This window comes from Oryzias latipes, chromosome 19 (assembly GCF_002234675.1).
Source record: "Oryzias latipes chromosome 19, ASM223467v1".
Taxonomy (NCBI): Eukaryota; Metazoa; Chordata; class Actinopteri; order Beloniformes; family Adrianichthyidae; genus Oryzias; species Oryzias latipes.
The window spans coordinates 17,712,076-17,730,318 of record NC_019877.2 but is presented as its reverse complement, the minus strand read 5'-3'; the positions used below and the strand labels follow the sequence as shown (position 1 = coordinate 17,730,318).

The window sequence follows — 18,243 nt, the reverse complement described above, 5'->3', positions numbered from 1 at the left end:
TTAATACTTGGAAAAAATAACTCTTTATCAGGCACAGAGGAAACACAAAGCTGGACATGTCAAAAGGCGCCATGGTCAGTATTCATGTGGAAGAAAATGCCACTCCAAGGTGTCTTTGTGCATCTTGGTATGTGGGCAAAGGTTAACGAGGAAACGAGGTCTGTTTATAGAAGGAATAGTTGCCTTGTGAAGTATGCAAATGCCAAACAGTAATTCTCACAGAGAATTGTTTATAGATCACAGTTTGGATGTGGCTTCAGCACCAGAGATTTTTCAGAGGGCAAGAGAATGTCAATTAGATATTCCTTGTCTGCCAGCCTATGTCAATGACATTTTGGTCTGTAGACTGGGTGACATTAAATATTTGCAAACTGGAATGTTGTCCTGAAGCAGATGAAAGGAGTAAGGCTGAGAAATGAAACAAAAGCAGTTTGAACCTCTGGGACATAGAGTGGTTTCTCAAGGTTTCAATGTTTAGGATGGCTGCATTCTTACAATAAGATCCTTTCTAATCTGGTAGCTTTGTTAGCACAAACTGTTGAGAAAATGCAAGAGATGTGTCAATAATAATTTTTTTATATATTCAAGATGGAATGGTCCATGAGAGCTCCAATACAGATGGGAAGAGAAAATTAAAAGATAAGGACGTGTCGACACCCCTGTGACAGACTGTCCAGAACCTGTCCAGGGTGTTCCCCACTTTCCCAAAAAAGTAGCCAGGACAAGCTCCGGCACCCCCGTGACCCCAAAAGGGATTTAGTGGGTTAAGAAAATGGATGGATGGATATGTCAACTCTATATTAAAGTTTCCCGAAACAAGGACACCTTGTGTTTTCAATGTGTCGAATTCCATAGAAAAACTTAAATTGTTTTTTCTGAACAAGGGGGTAGGTTGTGGCCACAATGGTGGGAGTGGCTGCAGGAATGACAGAGCATTCAAATGAATTATTCGAATTCACCATCTCTCCGACCTCATCCACATCAAAACCTCCTCTTTTTCTCTTCTGTCCTCCTCCTCTGTTCAGCTCTGTGTTCCTCCAGCCCGACGCGTCACTATGGGAAGCCGATCCTTCAGCTACTCAGCTCCCAAACTCTGGAATTTCCCTCCCTCCTGATCTCAGTAACATAGACTCTCTACCAACTTTCAAATTTAAACTCAAAACTCACCTGTTTATTTCTGCCTTCCCGTCTTGATTCGCTATTGATATTGCTTTATACTTAATGTGCTTTTAACGTTTTTTTTTAACCTTTGTTTGTGAAGTGTCCTTGGGTTTTAAATAAAATGGATTATTATTATTATTATTGATTAGCAACTTTCAAACTCTCAATTATTACTAAACCTCATCAATTAGAACCAGAGCTTTGGTAGTAAATACAAGATCATGGAGAAAAGTGATTGAGAGGAGAGAAGTTACTGGATTGATTCAGTTAAACTCAAAAAATGAAATTTATAATCCATGAAGAGATCATTGGAATGATGACCTTCACCAGATACATAGAGAATGTTGAGGAGAACACATTTGTTTGTGGTGTGTCCTGCAGAAATTGACCTACCCATGGACACCAATGTTCTATGGTCGGCCATCAGAACACTGTTTTTAGAGGTAAGGGTGGACTAGAAAATCTTGTTGCACCAGCCAAACCTGCGATAAACGTATTTCCTGTGTGGTAAGAGAACGCCAGAAAGACTGGACAAAAACCAGAACAAAGAAAATCAATCAGCACATTTATTTATTATATTTTTTATTAACTTGAATGAAATCAGCAGACATTTCTTTTGACTAGTAATTCATATATTAATGCCTCCTTCTAAAGGCTCTCAGAAAAACAAAAACAAATACTTTTTTTTTATTATAGCAGTGAATTATGTTGTTCTGCAGAGGTTACTGTCAGCCTGAGGTCAGGGTCAGTTTAAGGTCAGTAGATTTTTTAACAGGTGGTCTGGCACTGAATTTTAGGCTGTGCTTTGAGTCATCTCCATGATCAGAGCCAGGGTGTGGCAGAACTCTTTAGCCTGAAACAGAAAAAAGTAGATGTGATTTTTGGATGTGTTCCATCAAAAGACGTTTTTATTTTCATGTTTTCTGTCTTTTCCCTGAGTTCTTTGCAGAAAACTTTTACTGTGTCACAGATGTGGCTTAGACCAAGAATAGAGTTTGGGTCCTAGAGGCAAAAGTCTCAGTGAGGATGCTCAGACCTCCTTCTACCTCTCTTCTTACAACTCCTCTTTAAAGATACTGAGATGTTCTCATATCAGCCAAAATAAGTTCTTTTGCCAGTCATTTCTGGGTCTTTACCCTAGTTGGCCATACACAATGATGGTTTTCTTCTTCATGGTTTCTTTACCTTCCTTTTTATGGCTTCTTTTGACCAATACTGCCCTCCAGTGAACAGCTACTGGAGTTGCAGGATTTTGTCGGGCAGGTGACATTTATCAACACTGAGATGAACTTTCCAAAAGGGTCAACTAGATCTTCCCAATCAAGAAAAACAGCAGGACAGTCAAAGTAAATCGCAGTAAATAGAGACACACAAGTTTACACTGGGTTACCCCTCTATTACCCAGAGTTCCTTGCTGGAAAAGAGTGCCGACTTGGTGGGTGTTAAACCACGTGGTGACCAAAACAGTGAAAATTGAATTATAACAGTCGTAATCAATAAACCTTGCTTTTTTCTGTGTGTGGCACTTTGGGGAAACCTGGCTTTGAACTTGACTTTTGTAAATTAAGTAAATGTAAAAACACACACCAGCTTCACCTGTGAACATAGATTCTTAAGTGGGAACACCAGGTCAAGAGGGAGGGTTTACTATAGCCTAAGTATTGAAGGTTTCTTCTTTTTCAATTCTGTGGTTCAGATGTTAATAGGGCATTAAGGGACTTTCAAATAGTTCTAATACACAAAGCCTTACTGGTAGAAAGCCTCACAATGCTGTACTTTTGAACCTGCGGGACCAGATGTTGAAAAGACAGCATTTGCAGTGTTTGGAAATTAATGTGATTCTTTTCACTTTGTAGAATTGGGCAGTATGACATAATTCTGATTTGTGCTCAATACTATCATCTTCTGGCACAAGTCAGGTTAAAGTTCCTTGGCTTCATCTTATTAGCAAAACTGGCTGAGTTATATGTTGTCTGATACTACTGACTGTCTCTTTGTAAGATTTTGTCATCTGCAAAACTCTTTCTTTGCTTTGAACCTCCTTCTGCTGAAGCTTGAGTATATCAAGCTCCTCCCACTTGTCATTTCCTCCTCCATCTGGAGAAGTATGCAGCTTAACCCTTTAACAACGCAGCTTTAGCTCCAGTGTTGACATTCTTTCAACTATCGTAACGCTTCAACCGTTTATGAAATTAGCGTAATTCTAATGGAGTATTTTTAAGTCAGCGCAAAGCTGATGTAAAAAGTCAATTTTCTCCGCGTTAGAATCTGCTGATTTACAGTGATTGCATAATTGGTCAAAAAGTTACACTATGTCAAAGAGCGTGTTCATTAGGTGTTACCAGCGACCTCTCCAGTGTTCTTCTCCCATTGACTCCAGGCTCCTGATGTGAAAGTCACATTCATCGTAAAGATGTATCAGTGTCTTTACAACAGAGGATTTCTTTCCAGGGGAGAGGTTGAAAATTTTTGACGTGCTTTAATAAGAGCGAGACTTGCTGCTGAGCCGGTGAGGTAGATCTAATCCCGAAATAGCCGTGGTTGCAATAAAAAAGAATCTGTAAACAGATGCTGGTTAATTTCTCGTCTGATCACCTACACGAGCAGATCGACGGTTTTCATAACTTATTCTCCTGATTTCAGAGCATGTACTTTATCAAGATAAGATGAGTAATTCATGAATAAAATCAAGGATTACCAAGAACTGCCACTTTAGTGTGCCTAAACTTCTATTTTCTGAGAAAAAACACATTAATAAATATTCCATGTAAACGTTTTCTTCTTGAATTGGGTCACAACACTTCTCACATGACAACCTTCTGATGACCATCAGGTTCCGAAGTCTTTACCTGTTTGAAATGAAGAGTGACAGTTTTGGGTCTTGCTGGATCTCCGTAGCTGATTTCTGCTACCGGAGATTTTCCTTGCTTCTTGGGGCGGATGGTTCGCATGGACTCAACTTTGGCCAGCGGGATGTGGAACACCTGCTCCTGAAGAACAAAGATGACAGCAAGCTAACACCTGCAGCATGTGGGAGGAGTCCAACTTTGCAGTGGAAAAATTAGTTCTTAGTTCTGATTACCATGAACCACCACTGGGCCATGATAGTTAGGTCCTCGGTGACATTTACATTGCTAGGATTTCTCACCACAGCATTCTCTTGTGAGTGAAGTAGGGGTGGAGCCTAAAGCTTTGTTCACACCGGGCTTGGAAACGCGCATTCAAACAACCATTTCCAATAAAATGTTTATGTAAATGCATGTATATGTGCGTTTCTGACTTCTGTGGTTAAAACTCTTGCATTCAAGTAAGTTTCTACAACTGTTTTCGGGCTCTGAGTTCAAAATGCACAGCCATTGAACACATGTTGAAAGGGAAACCTGTTAAATTTTGACAATCAGGGACTCGGATTTGGCAGTGACGCATGAATGGCTTCCTTTTCTATTTGCGTAAAGTGCCAACCATTGGAAAATTGATCAAGAAAGAGATAATAATAATTGTGGTTTGTGCCGAACTAGAATTATATGAAACCAAGTTTTTCTTATATCAGAATAGAGCTTTGAAAGAAAAACTCTGGAGCAAGATTTGTATGATTTGCTCCGCTTTGACATTTTGCACCAAGGCTCTTCCAACTGTGAGTACATGCACTAAAATTGGGTAGCGACAGACCAGTGTGACATCATATGTTAAAAGCGCGTTCTAGAATACCTGTTTAATGCGTTCTTGAACGTGCATGCCATGGCCAGTGTGTAAGTAGCATTACAGGTGGATCGGTGTCTGGGTTTATGATAGGCTGCAGTACCTGACTCTTAGGGTGACGGAAGGACACCCCCTGCTGGTTAACACTGACGATGCAGGGGGAGGGGCATCCTCGTTGGTTCACTTTCTGAACCAGGAATGAGGTTGAGCCAAACAGAGGCAAGCTGCTGAGACCCTCTGAGGGAAGACAAAAGTCTCACATATTTGTCTAAGGTAAGTGGAGAAGATAAAGTGTGGGGGAGCACCCACCTATCAGGCGTATTTTGGCATCTTGTGGGCTGAGTGACTCCATGGCTGAGACGTGAACGTGGCAGGATGAGGAGATTTCCTCCAATTTACTACTGAGGCCATCTTGTGAGGGCAGGTACTCTTTCACCTCTGACCTGGGGGGGGGGGGGGGGGGGGTAAGGCCACAAATTATACCAAAAGTCTTCTGTGTCAAAATCCACAGAAGAGTACCTACTTACTCTACAATATTTAAAGTCCCCCTCTGATCACCTTTTTATCTATTGTCAAAGCGTTCCCAGTCATTTTCTAGGACATAGTTTCTGCAGAGCAGCAGTAGGTCATCAAAAATTTGTGTGTGGGGGTCCACTAGCGGTACGGGACCTTGTCCTGTCCAACAGCTGAACAAACAGATGAAAGCTGAAAGCCTCTATTGTTGGACATATTTTACTTTAACAACAGGGGTTATGAATCTTCTGACAAACCAGAGGCATGTCTGAATAAACCCCTTTTTTAATCTAGGCCAAACTTTATTCATTTTAATCATATTTGAAAATCTTTTGTGTTGGACCAGACGGAAAAGGTAAGGAGGAAAGAGGAGAAAGGGATGTTGACTCCTCTCTCTTTTTGTGGAGTGGGGGTGGTGGGGCCTGGGGTATTGGCTTTTCGAGCAATGGGACCACTGGGCATGGGACACTTGGGCCCAACGCTGGGGGATGGTTGTTTCACCGATCGACTGTCCCCGACCTACTTCCCTTCCTTATACAACCACTTATTAGGGTGACGGGAGGGGATGGCCAATAATGAACCTCGGGGGGGGGCTACTTTGCAGTGGTCCCCACCCATGGTTGCTGCATGGATTTTATATTGCATCACAGACATGTAGCACCGTTGGTATGGGGGATGCTGGGACATTACTGCCAGCAAGCAGTGCCTGAAACATTTAGGGCCCCTTGGTGAGATGAGAGGGTGCTTGGACATCACTGCCAGCAAGTAGGAGATGTCTTTTTAGTACCCTACCCACCATTTTAACTGCACCCTTTAGTACATACACCCTTTACCCCACAACAATATACACATCAACACACATGCACACACAAACGCACCACACAAAAGGAGGGTGGGACCTCTGATCTTCTGTCCCTAGCCCATCCCTGGCATGCGGAACCAGACCCTCGGCTACAGCGACTGTGTCCCTAGGGTGCTGGCTTCCTGGGCCTGGCGGCCCTTTCTCCATGCATGGAGAGGGATCGCTGAGTTCTTTGGCACAACTATGAGCCAGGAATTACATCACATCTAAGCCTGGGGGTGTCCATGTCCCTGTGTTGCTGGTTCTGCTCCTTGCCCTTGAGCACTGGGCCTCTCTAAAATTTCAACAGCGGGTGAGCCTGGTCAGGCCATGTTTACAACACTCTTTGGGACTCTGCTTTGCTCCCTCCTGGACTTCCTGTGGGGTGGGTGGCTGCCTGGAGCATAGGGCGGGTCTCCCTTGGGCAGCCCTGGGGATGCTCAGAACTATTGTGTGGTGGTGGGGTACTCGTCTGGGCTGGGGGTGGCTTTCCCATGGCGGGGCCCGTTCTTGGCCCCAGGTGTTGCGGGAGGGGGGGTATTTTTATATATAAATAAAATTATGCATAAAGATTATTCAAATCATTGTGAATTAGGAGCAGATAAAAATTGCAGCTTGAAAAAGAGCGTATTTGCGACTTAGAAACTATGCTGGGTGGGCCATAAGCCCCTATGTTCTGCTAAAACAGAGAGCTCTAAGTAATGGGGAGGGAAAGTGGGAGGCGGGGTTGCTCCTTGCCATAAGTTTAGCCAAGAATTCAGAGGCGAATTTCCAATGAAACCCTGCTGCTCTGCAGAAACATGTCCTAGAAAAGTATACAGGTTTTTTGATTTTGCCAAAAAAAATCATCATTATAAATTAGACATGAATATGAATGTCAGACTCACAAGGTGGGGGGTTCTGTGGCACCCCGAGCCAAATGCTGCAGGGCAGCGAGCTCTGCCACCTCCCGAACCAATGAGGAGCCCCCGTTGCTGGGACCCAACTTCAGCTGACCGCTCAGGTAGTCCTCCAGGAGCTGCATACAGAGTCACAGATGTAAAGCAGGTGAATCTTGAAGTTGTGCTTCAGTCCAGATAGCTTTGAAGATTCCTGTCACCTGTTGGTAATGGAAATCCAGAAACAGTTCGTTCTCGAAGGACAGAGGGGTTCCCCACAGGATCCTCCTGAAGGACAAGGTAATGGAGCCGTCTTCCAAGAGGAAGTCGAACAGGTACTCCTCAGGATGCAGGGGGCGTACTAATCCATCTGAAGTAGGGGGCAGGTGTTTAACTCAATTTATGCAGCACATTCAAACAATTACAGATTCATACAATTACAAAAATAACAGTAATGAAAAACAATAAATAAAAACATAAAAGTATCAAGACACAGTAGCACAACAAAAGAATAATGAAATAAATATAAGATTTTGGTTTTACAAAATGTATTTATCTCAACTTCTAGTCAGATGAATGGAAAGCGAAATGTAATAAAAAAAATCTTCCATTTAGTATATTTTTACTTGTAACAAGCAGTTTTCAAATAAAGATGTTTTTTGGAGAGGGGCCATGTTATATCAATAAAATGCTAAGGCATTGTGACTTTATCTCACTGAATATTAAGGATGGGATGGAATTTTCTAGAGTCCAGTTTATAAGCCGTGTCACACTGTTGCCACGTACAATTTGCATATTGTCCACGGATGAAAACTGGGCATACATGAAAATACGTTGAAAAAAGCGAGGAAAAGTTGTGGCTCTTTATGTGAAATTTTGACAGATGTATCTCAACTGAACCACGTTAAAACCACGGAAGAAGTACGAAGAAACCACGCGTAGAAGACTTAAACACGTGCTTCAGTTTATACCATGTGGAGGTCTTCCACAGCCTGCTGTTCCGATGGTGGGGGACAGATCTCCCGCGGGCCGGTGTCCGGCGCGGCGCAGAAGGCGGATTGCGGGAGGGGGCCAAGTTCAGGCCGGTTTATACTTTACAGCGATCAGCCATCGCATCAGTCACATCCAGAATCCTGTGGTCTACTTCATTCTCTTTTAGGCTGATTTTGCTTATGACTGTCCGCTATAAATGCAATGAACTTCTGAGTGGTGTTTATACTTTTTACGTGATGCGATTCTCTCCAGCTTTTTTTTAACAGAAAGGATAGCTCGCACAGCAGATTGTCTTGGCTGGCACCTGGCAGCTGACTTAGAACTGGTGGGGATCAGGGGAATAGCTCAAAACTGAATTCACAAACTGGTGCAGACCAGGGGAATCCGACTGTTTAATTTTTTACTTGCCAAGCCCGTTCGCTTGGCTGTGGTTTCGCCGAAACCCATACCCGAAATCTTCGCGCATCAATGAATGACAAATGCAAGAAAGACTAATGAATGACATATTTCATGCATGTGAGGGGGCTCTTTTAATTTTCATGGAAGACCGAAATGTCCTGCGTGGACAAACCACAGATTTTGCATAGCGGCAGTGTGAGATGGCTTTAGGTTGTGAATTTCAAGGTCCCCTGAATAAAAAAATCATCTTCAAAGATAAAATCCTGACATCTTTGGGACATAGAAGATTCTTTCTCACTGTCCTGTTTTTGCCAAAAGCCCTTCCTTTAACTCTAACCTGGTTTTTATGTTTTTTTTTCTTTTATATCTTATGCCTGAACAGTTGGAGTCACAACCAAGAACAGAACAGAACTGATCTCTGGCTCTTTTCTAGCCATCAGACTCACCTTGTAGTCGTTTTGCGAGGATGTAAAACTCTCTCATTTCTTCCAGCTGTGAGACTCCCATCTCATTGCACAGGTCTTTGATCACATCTAGGGTTATCTATGGTAAGATACACCATGAGGGATATGAAACAGACGATAGAGCCGGAAACTTAATTATATGGTTTGAAATAATCTTACGGTGAAACTCCGGATTTTGGCAGGAAACTCAACATTTCCTGGAAACATGATTGTAATACGCCGGGAAGTCTTACCAGCCTGTACAAAAGCAGAGGACTCACAATGACTCATTGGGAGACTCTTCATGAACCTTTGTACAAAGAGTCACGTTTTAGTGAGTAGTTACCAGAAGTGCATCCATTTCAACGTGTGAGGGGATATTTCTGCGGCCCCCGAACCGGACAGAGCGACTGAGGTTGTCCTGACAAACAGCAGCCAGATCTGAGGAAGAACAATGCTTATGAGGAAGAAGAGTTGTCATCAGGCAAAGACCTACAGGTATTAAATGTTGGGTATTTGGTCTACCTTTGAATGGATGCTCAAAATCTTGAGAGATGTCATCAAAGTGCTGAGTAACGTAAGGATGCAGAGTTCCAGAGCAGGGGAAGAAGCCAGTTATAAGGACCAAGAGGCGCCAGCCCAGGGTGAAGCTAGACCTGGATAAAAAAAAAAAGCCAAAAGCAATTCACACACACAATGTCGACACTAACATCTACTGCACTGGTCTCCAACCTTTTTTAGGCCAGTTTTATGCCAGACAATATTTTCAAAAATCAGACCAAACAGTGCCAAAGTTGGTGTTTGATTTTTTTAAGCTTCCGATTTCCGAAAATGCTACCACATGAAATTTTGTCTAAAAAGACAATTTAAAACTGTGTGTAGATATTTTACAGCTGATGAAGATTCAATAAATACAAAGTTGTTGATTTTGTAGAAGTTGTTTTTGGTTAGTGAAATTCAATAAAGGCACTATTACAAGTTAGTTTTCTATACTAGAATGCCACTAGAACAATGAGAACTCCATTCAGGCTCAGTTTATCTTTCAGAACAAAAAGACTTTTAGTGAAATGTATTGTGTATTTCTCTTTAACACTGAGGAGTATTTTCTGTGCCAATGTCTCTTAACAGGCTACCAGGTTAATTTAGCTTTGATATAGGAATAAATACTTTTACAAGTTTCCACATAATAGTAACTTAATTTCATTGTATCTTCATTCTCTGTAAAATATTTGCAGCCAGTTTAAACCTAGGCTTTGTGTAGATTTTGCCTTAAAAATCAAAGTAGAAGCTAAAAACACGGTGTGACAAATAAATACTACAAAGTAAAATGACTGTCATAACACTGGTATTTTTAAAATTGAATATTAAATATGAATCCACCATAAATGCAACTTTATTATATTATTATTATATTATATTTATTTTAAAGCCAAAGACTTCCTCCGTATGCCTAATGACTCTTTTCTCTCCAATGAAACTTTACAAAGATGTTTTTTTTAAATAAAATTTGTTAGCTTTGGGCTTTTAATCTAGCAGTGAGAGCAGCTGCTTTAGGTAAGTAACAAATTTATTTAAGACACATAACGCTGGAGAGATTACGTCTCTCGGCTGGCCTGGGAACCCCTCGGGGTCCCCCCAGAGGAGCTGGCGGAAGTGGCTGGGGTGAGGGAAGTCTGGGCATCTCTGCTCAGTCTGCTGCCCCCGCGACCCGGTCCCGGATAAGCGGAGGAAGATGGATGGATGGATGCATAACAGAGGAGAACAACTTGACATGTGTCAAGAGTAAGTCACAGATTCGGTAGAGTTCCAAAACAAAACTTCCTTCAGAATCAGAAAATAAAGAAAACTGATCTAAGTAATCATATGCTGTTGGTTTTTTTTTTTTGGGTTGGGGACCACTGATGTAAAGAGTCTTTTTTTGCTGTTTTTTCTCTTTTCTGGTAGATGCGTGTGTCTTGCAAAAAGGCAGTGCTTCATCAAATCCGGACATCATATTTTAACCCAAAGGAATCTGCATGTGGAGCTTTATTTTGAACGATAGATAATCTTTAAGCCTTTCCAGCGCCTTTTTTTGACCCCAGATTGTATGCACTGTCATACTAATATTATCTTTATCATAAACGTAAACAGTATATTTGCCTTAGTTATATTGTGATGACAATATAAAGTGCCCTCATCCCAAATTTCTCTTTAAATCAGTTCAATCTAGATCATAATTGTGTGTTTTTTTTTGTTGTCAACATGTTTTATCGATCACAATTGCAATGACTTCCAGAAAATGATGAGGTCCTCTCTGTTGTGACCTCTATGCCTGTTCCTTTGTTGTGTAATTAGTTCCTGCTGTGTTATGGGAATTAAACAGACAGTTTTCATTTAGCTGACTTCTCAAGAACTGTGATCAAGTACACACTGCTGTGAGGCTAAATCTCTACCTCTGGCCTTTATGACCCCCATAAAACAAGGACTTACTGAGTTGGGTTGTTGGTGTTTTGTTTGATGACCTGGCAGAAGATTTCATCTCTGAGCAGCTCCTTCTCCTTTCCCAGCTGGAAAGAGCAGAGAAGCTTGTTCAGTGCCACAGACATCAGCCTACGATCTACAATCCATCCATTCTGTAGGAAAACTAAAGTAAAGGAGCTCTGACCAGCAGGATGTGACTCAAACAGTCTGCTGTTGAGGTGTTCTTCTTCAGTGGCACATCACCCATGAACATCATCAGGTCTGCAGGGACAAATCATGAGAAGCTGACAGAGGAACACAAACAACGAACATGACTGAACTTGAATGTAACTTACTCAGGAAGCACTGAACGGATAACTCATTCATTTCAGGATCATCGAAGAGGATGAGCGACTCTTGGATGGGGATCTGGATATGAAAACAAACATGCAGCATTTAGTTTTGGTAGCAGTTTTCTGAAAATAACAGGTCATTCATTATTATGCAGCTTGTGAAGGAAACAGAGACAGCTGTCTGCAACAACTCTTCCTAACAGCACAGCTAACATCTTTCCAGCTGGTTTAAATTTAAATATTCATTTTAACAAGCATTATTCAATAATATGAGGACTTACGTCCGTGTGTTGAATCAAAGTTCTGCCGCTGGCTGGAAGGCCTGAGGTCCCGGTTCTGTTAACACCAAGCAAAACTGTATAAATAAATTTGCTTCTATGTTTTAGGAACAGAAATTATTTCTTTTTTTTTAGCACCACCTCTCTCATACCTGAAATACTTCATGGCAAATTCAGCCATGGGAGACGTGACCCCCAATTCATGCACAGAGCCCTGGATGGAGCTTGGTCCAGATCTTTGCAGGAATCCTTGAACGGAGTTGGAGCGTGATGGCTCAGACTCTGGGCTCATCTGTCTGAGAGCTACAGGATGCTGAGAAGGGCTTGCAGGTGGAGCGTTTCTGGTGTTGCTCTTCATGCTTTTCCTCTTGTCATCTCTTCGATCCAGGTGAAGGTAGTGATAGTCAGGGGCTGCGGATGGCTGCGTCAGCTCTTCTGGGAAAAGTCCGGAGCGCCCCCCTACGGTTCCGAACAGCCAGCCTGATAAAACACAAGCAAAGCTGTGATCGCTGATGTAGAACACAGATCCCTTGAAAGTGTCATAAGTTCCCCCCTTTATGTTGCTGAACTAGCCCAGTCTGTGCAGGATAACTTTACACTGAACAGATTACCTTCACCAACAATGTTCAACCTATTCATTTTATTGAATCTTCACTGATGGAGCTAAAGGGCATTTCTGCACAATATAAACTGTATCATCTGAAAAGGTACGTAAATGGCCCGTTTGAATGCATTTAAATGCTCACAATTTGGTGGGAGTGTAAAGGATGTCAACAAGTTTTACACTTTCTATTTCTGTATTAATACACAAATCGGACAAGGTTTTATTTTCATTTTGCCAAAAGACTGGATGTGTTTTGTTTTGAAGGCGAGTAATTTTGTGAAAAACAGGAGCTTTACTGTGAAAGTTACGAAGAAAACATGTACTGTTTTGCAAAGTGCAAAGCTAATGATCAAAGAACGACAAGTGGTAACGAGGTGAAGAAAAGATTGATTTGACTTACCGGTAATGTGTATTTACTGTAATTTGTAATTTACTGTAATTGACTTTGACTTTGAGTTGTAAATATGTTCTTTTCTGTCTATTCTGTTAAGCTCTTAACATTGGTGTTAAAGGATTTAGCTACATTAACCACTTCAGATCACCAGTAAAAACTCATCTTCATTTGACTGCCAGCGACAATGCCTATGCAAATTTGTAACTTTTGACGATCTTTCAACTTATTTTCACATGAGTCTAATGGACTTTTTACGCATGCACCACCAAGGTATACGTTTTATATCAGTTTATATTATATATATATTTTATATATATATATTTGACGCATGATTTCTGGGCCAGATTTGACTTTTAGCTTGATTTATGTGCTTTTTGCATTATTTAAATGTGGTTATTTTGTTATATATCTGTGAAAATATTACGTAAAGACCACAACTTTTCTCACTTTTCCACATATATTCACATTTCACCAATTTTCATCAAAGCAATTTGCACTAAATGTACGTAGTGGCTGTGTTGTTTTCTAGGATATAGTTTCTGCAGTACAGCAGTAGTTTATTAGAACTTTTTGGTCAAACCGTCCCTTTTTCTGTGAGCTATCTGTTTGCACATTCTCCTGCTAGATTACAGCCCTTCATTTCCCCAACCTAGCATTAGTGGTGCAACAAAAGCGGCGAGCAATATTGGAGCTATTCAGCTGTTCATTTTTGAGCCAGATGAGTAGATTAAAGACATATGTGGATTTATTTGTCTGCATGTGGATGCATCAGAGTGGGGCAAAGCAGGGAGCTTGTGGGCCTCCCAGCATATTTTTTACGTCACAAATTTGATCTTTTTCAAATGGCATTATTTTCGTCTGTTCTTGATTCATAACGATTTAAGTAAAGAAATACTCAGAAATGTAAATTTACTTTTATTTTTTTTATTTATGTCTTGGTGTGGAGATTCTTCATTCATTGTTATTATATCAGTGCTCCCATGCAATATTTTTTTTGTGCAATTAATTAAATGCGACGTGTAATTAAATAATCTAATTAATCTATATTTGATCACAATTAATTGTAATCTCATATATACTGTAAAAAGCTGCATTTTGAGGTATTTTCAAATTTCGTAATCCAGATTTTGGACTTTGTTTCTTTGGAGAAAACCTTTGCTTTATTAACTGGACAAAAGCATTAAGAAGTGAACTTTCCCTCTGAAATGATGATTTGTTTTATTTCTCATGACGATCACTTTCTTCAGAGAGGAAAGAGTGAGAGCCGAGTGAGGTACTGTAGCTGTTACAACGACAACGAGCATTAGTGTTGTGGAAATCTCCTCCTATGGGGCTCAACATTGTATATCTTCTGAATACAAATAAAAGACAGACCTACTCATTTTATTTAGCTTTTAGCTCCACCTTGTTGTCTCTTATGTTTGTTGGAAATGTTTTTTTTTAATATCTTTATTTAAGTCAGGCTTTTCTTTGTTGTTGTTTTTTTTAATCTATTTTTCTATTTCTAATCTAATTTTCTATTTTTAACAAGTTTTTATGTGTTGTCAACTGTTACTTCAAGATAAAATATAGATTTTAGTTGAGCTGTAAAAGTTCAAGAGTTGGCTGACCTCCCTGAAGTCCGTCCATGGGCAGCAGCCTGATGACATCTCCTTTGCTGAAGCTCAGCAGACTCCTGTCATCCGTCATGAAGCTCTTCAAAGCCACAACGTGGCCTGAGCCCTGGATGTGTTGAGAGAGACTTATTTACTACAGAAGCTGTGCAACACTAGGAAGGGGTCCTAGACACAACTAACAACTTCAAAAGTGGCGATATAAGCATGCATGTTGGTGATGAAGGAGCACCTTGATGAGCTCTTGAAGGAACAAACGAATCATGGCACTGATCTGAGGAGCTCTGGATGATCTCAGCACTAAGTTCTCAGTCTTCAGCTCCAGCTCCACTCTGCTTGCACCCTGGAGCTCCAACGACAGCACCTCTGCAAAACTGAAGTCATTCAAATGTTATTTCACGCAGAAAACGGGAAAGACACAAATCCGAGGCCCCACAATGACATGCATGAAGGATAACAGGGCAGGTGTTTTTGAGTTCAGAGTGGAACTTAACATTTTTCTTATCAAATAGTCACAGAGAGACATCCAAACTCAAACCACTTCTCCAAAGATCTACTGTCTTTACCTGTAGCCTTTAAGCAGCCGAAGATGCTTTGGGTTTATTCCAGATGCTTTCACCATTTTCAGAAGACAAATACCTCGGTGAGACACCCCCAGAACCTGTGCATCTCCGCTGTCCAGCTGCAAGAGAAGCCAGCAAACACCTCATCAAACTATAAAGACTCTTGAATGCCTCACTGAACAGTAAGCAGGCTGTGAACGTCTCACGTTTAAACAGCCTTTAACTGCATCATATCAGTATGAGCTTGTGAACGTCTCTTCAAGTAAGAGATTCAATGATTGCCCTAACAATGTGTGAGAAGTCCAAAAATGCCTCATCAAACTAAAAGAGGCCTTTGGATACCTTGTCAAACCATAACAATTCAGTGAACGCCTCGTTAGGCCAAAACAAGCTCTTAAACACCTATTCCTATGAAAAAAAGACTGTAGATGTTGTATTATCATTGAACTGTAGAAGTCCAAAAATGCCTCATGAATCCAATCCATCGACGCAGAGATATTTTGTCCATAAAAGTTATGCCCCAAAATCACATTTTTGCTCCAGAAGATGATTTAAAGATGTTTAACTTCATTTAGATTAACAAAAAAAAATAGCAAATGATGTGTTTGATTTTTGTTATAATGGATCTCTGAAGCAAAGATTAGAGTCAGAGGAGCTCAATGATGCACAATTGGGGAGCCCAGAACATGGAAAACAACAGAGCCTGACATAAAGCATGATCTCATAAAGTTTATGAGTTGTTATCTGCTGTTTTAGTTAAAACCTTTTGCTTTGTGCTCACCGCCACAGGAAACAGCCGAGCAAAGTAATTCTCCCAATTGTCTCGGGCTGCAATGATTATTCTCTTCTTCATGCTGTCATCATGGATGCTGCTTGCTGGCGGACCAACATTGAAATTTGCTGCAAAAATAAAAAGAAGCCGATATGCTTCAATGCAGGACCACTTTTCACTCCAGAGAACCAAAATCAGACAGAACCTGCAGTATGCCACCCAACTCACACAGGAGGTCCTTCATCTTCCTCCTCTCCTCTCTGTCGATCCTCACACAGCTGTCTGAGTAGGTGTCAGTCATGATCTTAAAAAACAGTAAAATATTTGTAAGCATGAATTGTGTTTGATGGAGGTGGTTGTGGGAGTGTCACACCTCTGTGATGGATTAAACCATGATATCCTGACCTGTTCACACAGCAGATTGAGAACGTAGGGCGAATTGAAGAGCTCTCTGGGGTAAAACACCTGTGCAGTACAAAAATGATTTCAGTCTGTTTGCTGACTGCATCTTTGCATCCCTCACTACAGGTACAGTCACATAAACCAAAATGCCACCGTGCAACGACCTAAATGCCAATTTTTCAGCAAATTCAGCAATGGCCACGACATGGGCAGCAGCCGCATTTTTACATGCCATGTGGCGGCTGCGGCGGTTTTAAGAAAAAGTTAAAATTCGACTGCGACTGGACAATTTTTTTGACATCAGTCACCCACCGCCCTGTCACATTTGGAGGTAGCGTGGTGGCAGGAATGTTCCCTCTAATCTTTCATGTGTCTGTGCATACACACAAGCTCCCTGAGGACCACTGTGAGTCCCCAACCCCCACCACGCGCGACTCTGAGGTTGTTCTTTTCTCCTTTTATGGCGAGTTACTCTTGTAAATTGGGTGTGCACAGCTTATGTGACATTTGCATCTGAAAAAATAAGGATGAAAGGATGAACTTGTTTGAGCATTCACGTAAACGTGTGAAACTCAGGGCAGGGAAGAAGAAAAGGGAAATAAAGACCTGTATAAGTTTACTGATAACTAATGTTTTTCAGGAATTTCTACGAGTTCACCTAAGCATGTGGTGCGTGTCTCTAGGCATGTGGGCGTGTCCTTGAGTGTGTTGGCATGCCCTTAAGCATGTGGATGTATCGTTGTGTGTGGGCGTGCCAGTGAGCATGTGGGCATGTTTAACATGTTCAGGATGTGGCCATATACGTGAGCTTGTGTCTGTTGGTATGTGGGGGTGTTGTTGGGCACATGGGCATGTTTGTGAGCATGTGTTTGAGCATGTTCCCGTGTTCTTCAGTATATGGGTGTGATCCTGAGCATGTGGGCGTATCCTTTGATTTGTGGGTGTGTCGTTGAGCATGTGGGCATGTCCGTACCTCTTTTCGCAGGAATATTTTTCCTGCCGTGTTGTAGTAGGAAAAGTAAACTGAGGGGGAGAAGCGGCAGAGCTGGGACTTGATGCCTTCGTCGTCCATCAGCTCGTCTGTAAGTTAACACGGGTTAATGACAGCAGATCACAGCTACATGGTTGCATAAAAGAGGAGGAGCACACACTGAGAGTAGGAGCAGGCATTGGTGGATGGTCCGGGATGGTCTGATATATGGGTTCGGGCGCGGGAGGTGGAGAGTCAGGGGGAGAAGGTGGAGGAGGCTGGAAAGCAAACAGGTCCTGCAGGGAACGCTGCTTCTCCCTCATGCTGTTAGAGATGACTCGCTGGGCAGCAGGAGAAGGTGGAGGGGAGGGGGGCAGTGGGGGAGGGGCCAACTGTCTCTGCAAAGCAGAGGTAGGAGAAAGTTGAACACCAGCAGTGACATGCGGCACAAACCCCTAGCTCTGCCCATTCTGACCTTGGGTTGTGGCCCTGGAGCTTTGTTCCTGAGCTTGGCCAGAGCTTCTGCTTTGGGGTCACTCTTCTTTATGAATGGTTTGGCAGAATATCTGAGTTGGAGGAAACACAAACACAGAGTTGATCTTCACATCCTCAACAGCTTTAACTGTTGACTACAGTTATCAAAGGATTACAGTCTCTCCTTTCAGAAAGAATACTTTATATTTCTTCTGCCAAAGGAAATGCCGAATGAACCTCCAGACCATCTACCCCTTTTCATTTGCTTCAATTACTTCAGGTCATTGCAATCAGTAAGGATCCTTCCTTCTTCAAACAGCAGCATTTGAATTAGAACTTTAACAATTTTAGTACAGGAGCTCAGATCCTAAAGACTGCAAAGAGGCTTAAAGGATCATCCTTCATTGTCCCACTTTTTATTCTAGATCTGTCTCAGATTTTAAGTATCTACTGG

General features: G+C 41.7%; 1 protein-coding gene across 1 annotated transcript in view; it reads right to left on the bottom strand.

The window, feature by feature from the left end:
• Positions 1-1,714: 1,714 nt before the first annotated feature.
• The window catches only part of myo15b (myosin XVB), an 86,143-nt gene continuing 69,614 nt past the window's right edge, over positions 1,715-18,243 (bottom strand). Inside the window, exons 38-61 of the mRNA XM_023949806.1 lie at positions 17,791-17,881; positions 17,497-17,713; positions 17,319-17,425; positions 16,349-16,408; positions 16,172-16,247; positions 15,953-16,071; positions 15,175-15,290; positions 14,841-14,982; positions 14,606-14,717; positions 12,150-12,477; positions 12,001-12,055; positions 11,723-11,795; positions 11,572-11,648; positions 11,397-11,473; positions 9,453-9,583; positions 9,274-9,368; positions 9,108-9,185; positions 8,931-9,027; positions 7,314-7,462; positions 7,102-7,232; positions 5,170-5,303; positions 4,964-5,097; positions 4,011-4,151; positions 1,715-2,014 (exon numbers count right to left, since the gene is read on the bottom strand). Coding sequence (XP_023805574.1) covers positions 1,955-2,014; positions 4,011-4,151; positions 4,964-5,097; positions 5,170-5,303; positions 7,102-7,232; positions 7,314-7,462; positions 8,931-9,027; positions 9,108-9,185; positions 9,274-9,368; positions 9,453-9,583; positions 11,397-11,473; positions 11,572-11,648; positions 11,723-11,795; positions 12,001-12,055; positions 12,150-12,477; positions 14,606-14,717; positions 14,841-14,982; positions 15,175-15,290; positions 15,953-16,071; positions 16,172-16,247; positions 16,349-16,408; positions 17,319-17,425; positions 17,497-17,713; positions 17,791-17,881 — 2,800 coding nt within the window. The 3' untranslated portion in view covers positions 1,715-1,954. The remainder of the gene's footprint in view (positions 2,015-4,010; positions 4,152-4,963; positions 5,098-5,169; positions 5,304-7,101; positions 7,233-7,313; positions 7,463-8,930; positions 9,028-9,107; positions 9,186-9,273; positions 9,369-9,452; positions 9,584-11,396; positions 11,474-11,571; positions 11,649-11,722; positions 11,796-12,000; positions 12,056-12,149; positions 12,478-14,605; positions 14,718-14,840; positions 14,983-15,174; positions 15,291-15,952; positions 16,072-16,171; positions 16,248-16,348; positions 16,409-17,318; positions 17,426-17,496; positions 17,714-17,790; positions 17,882-18,243) is intronic.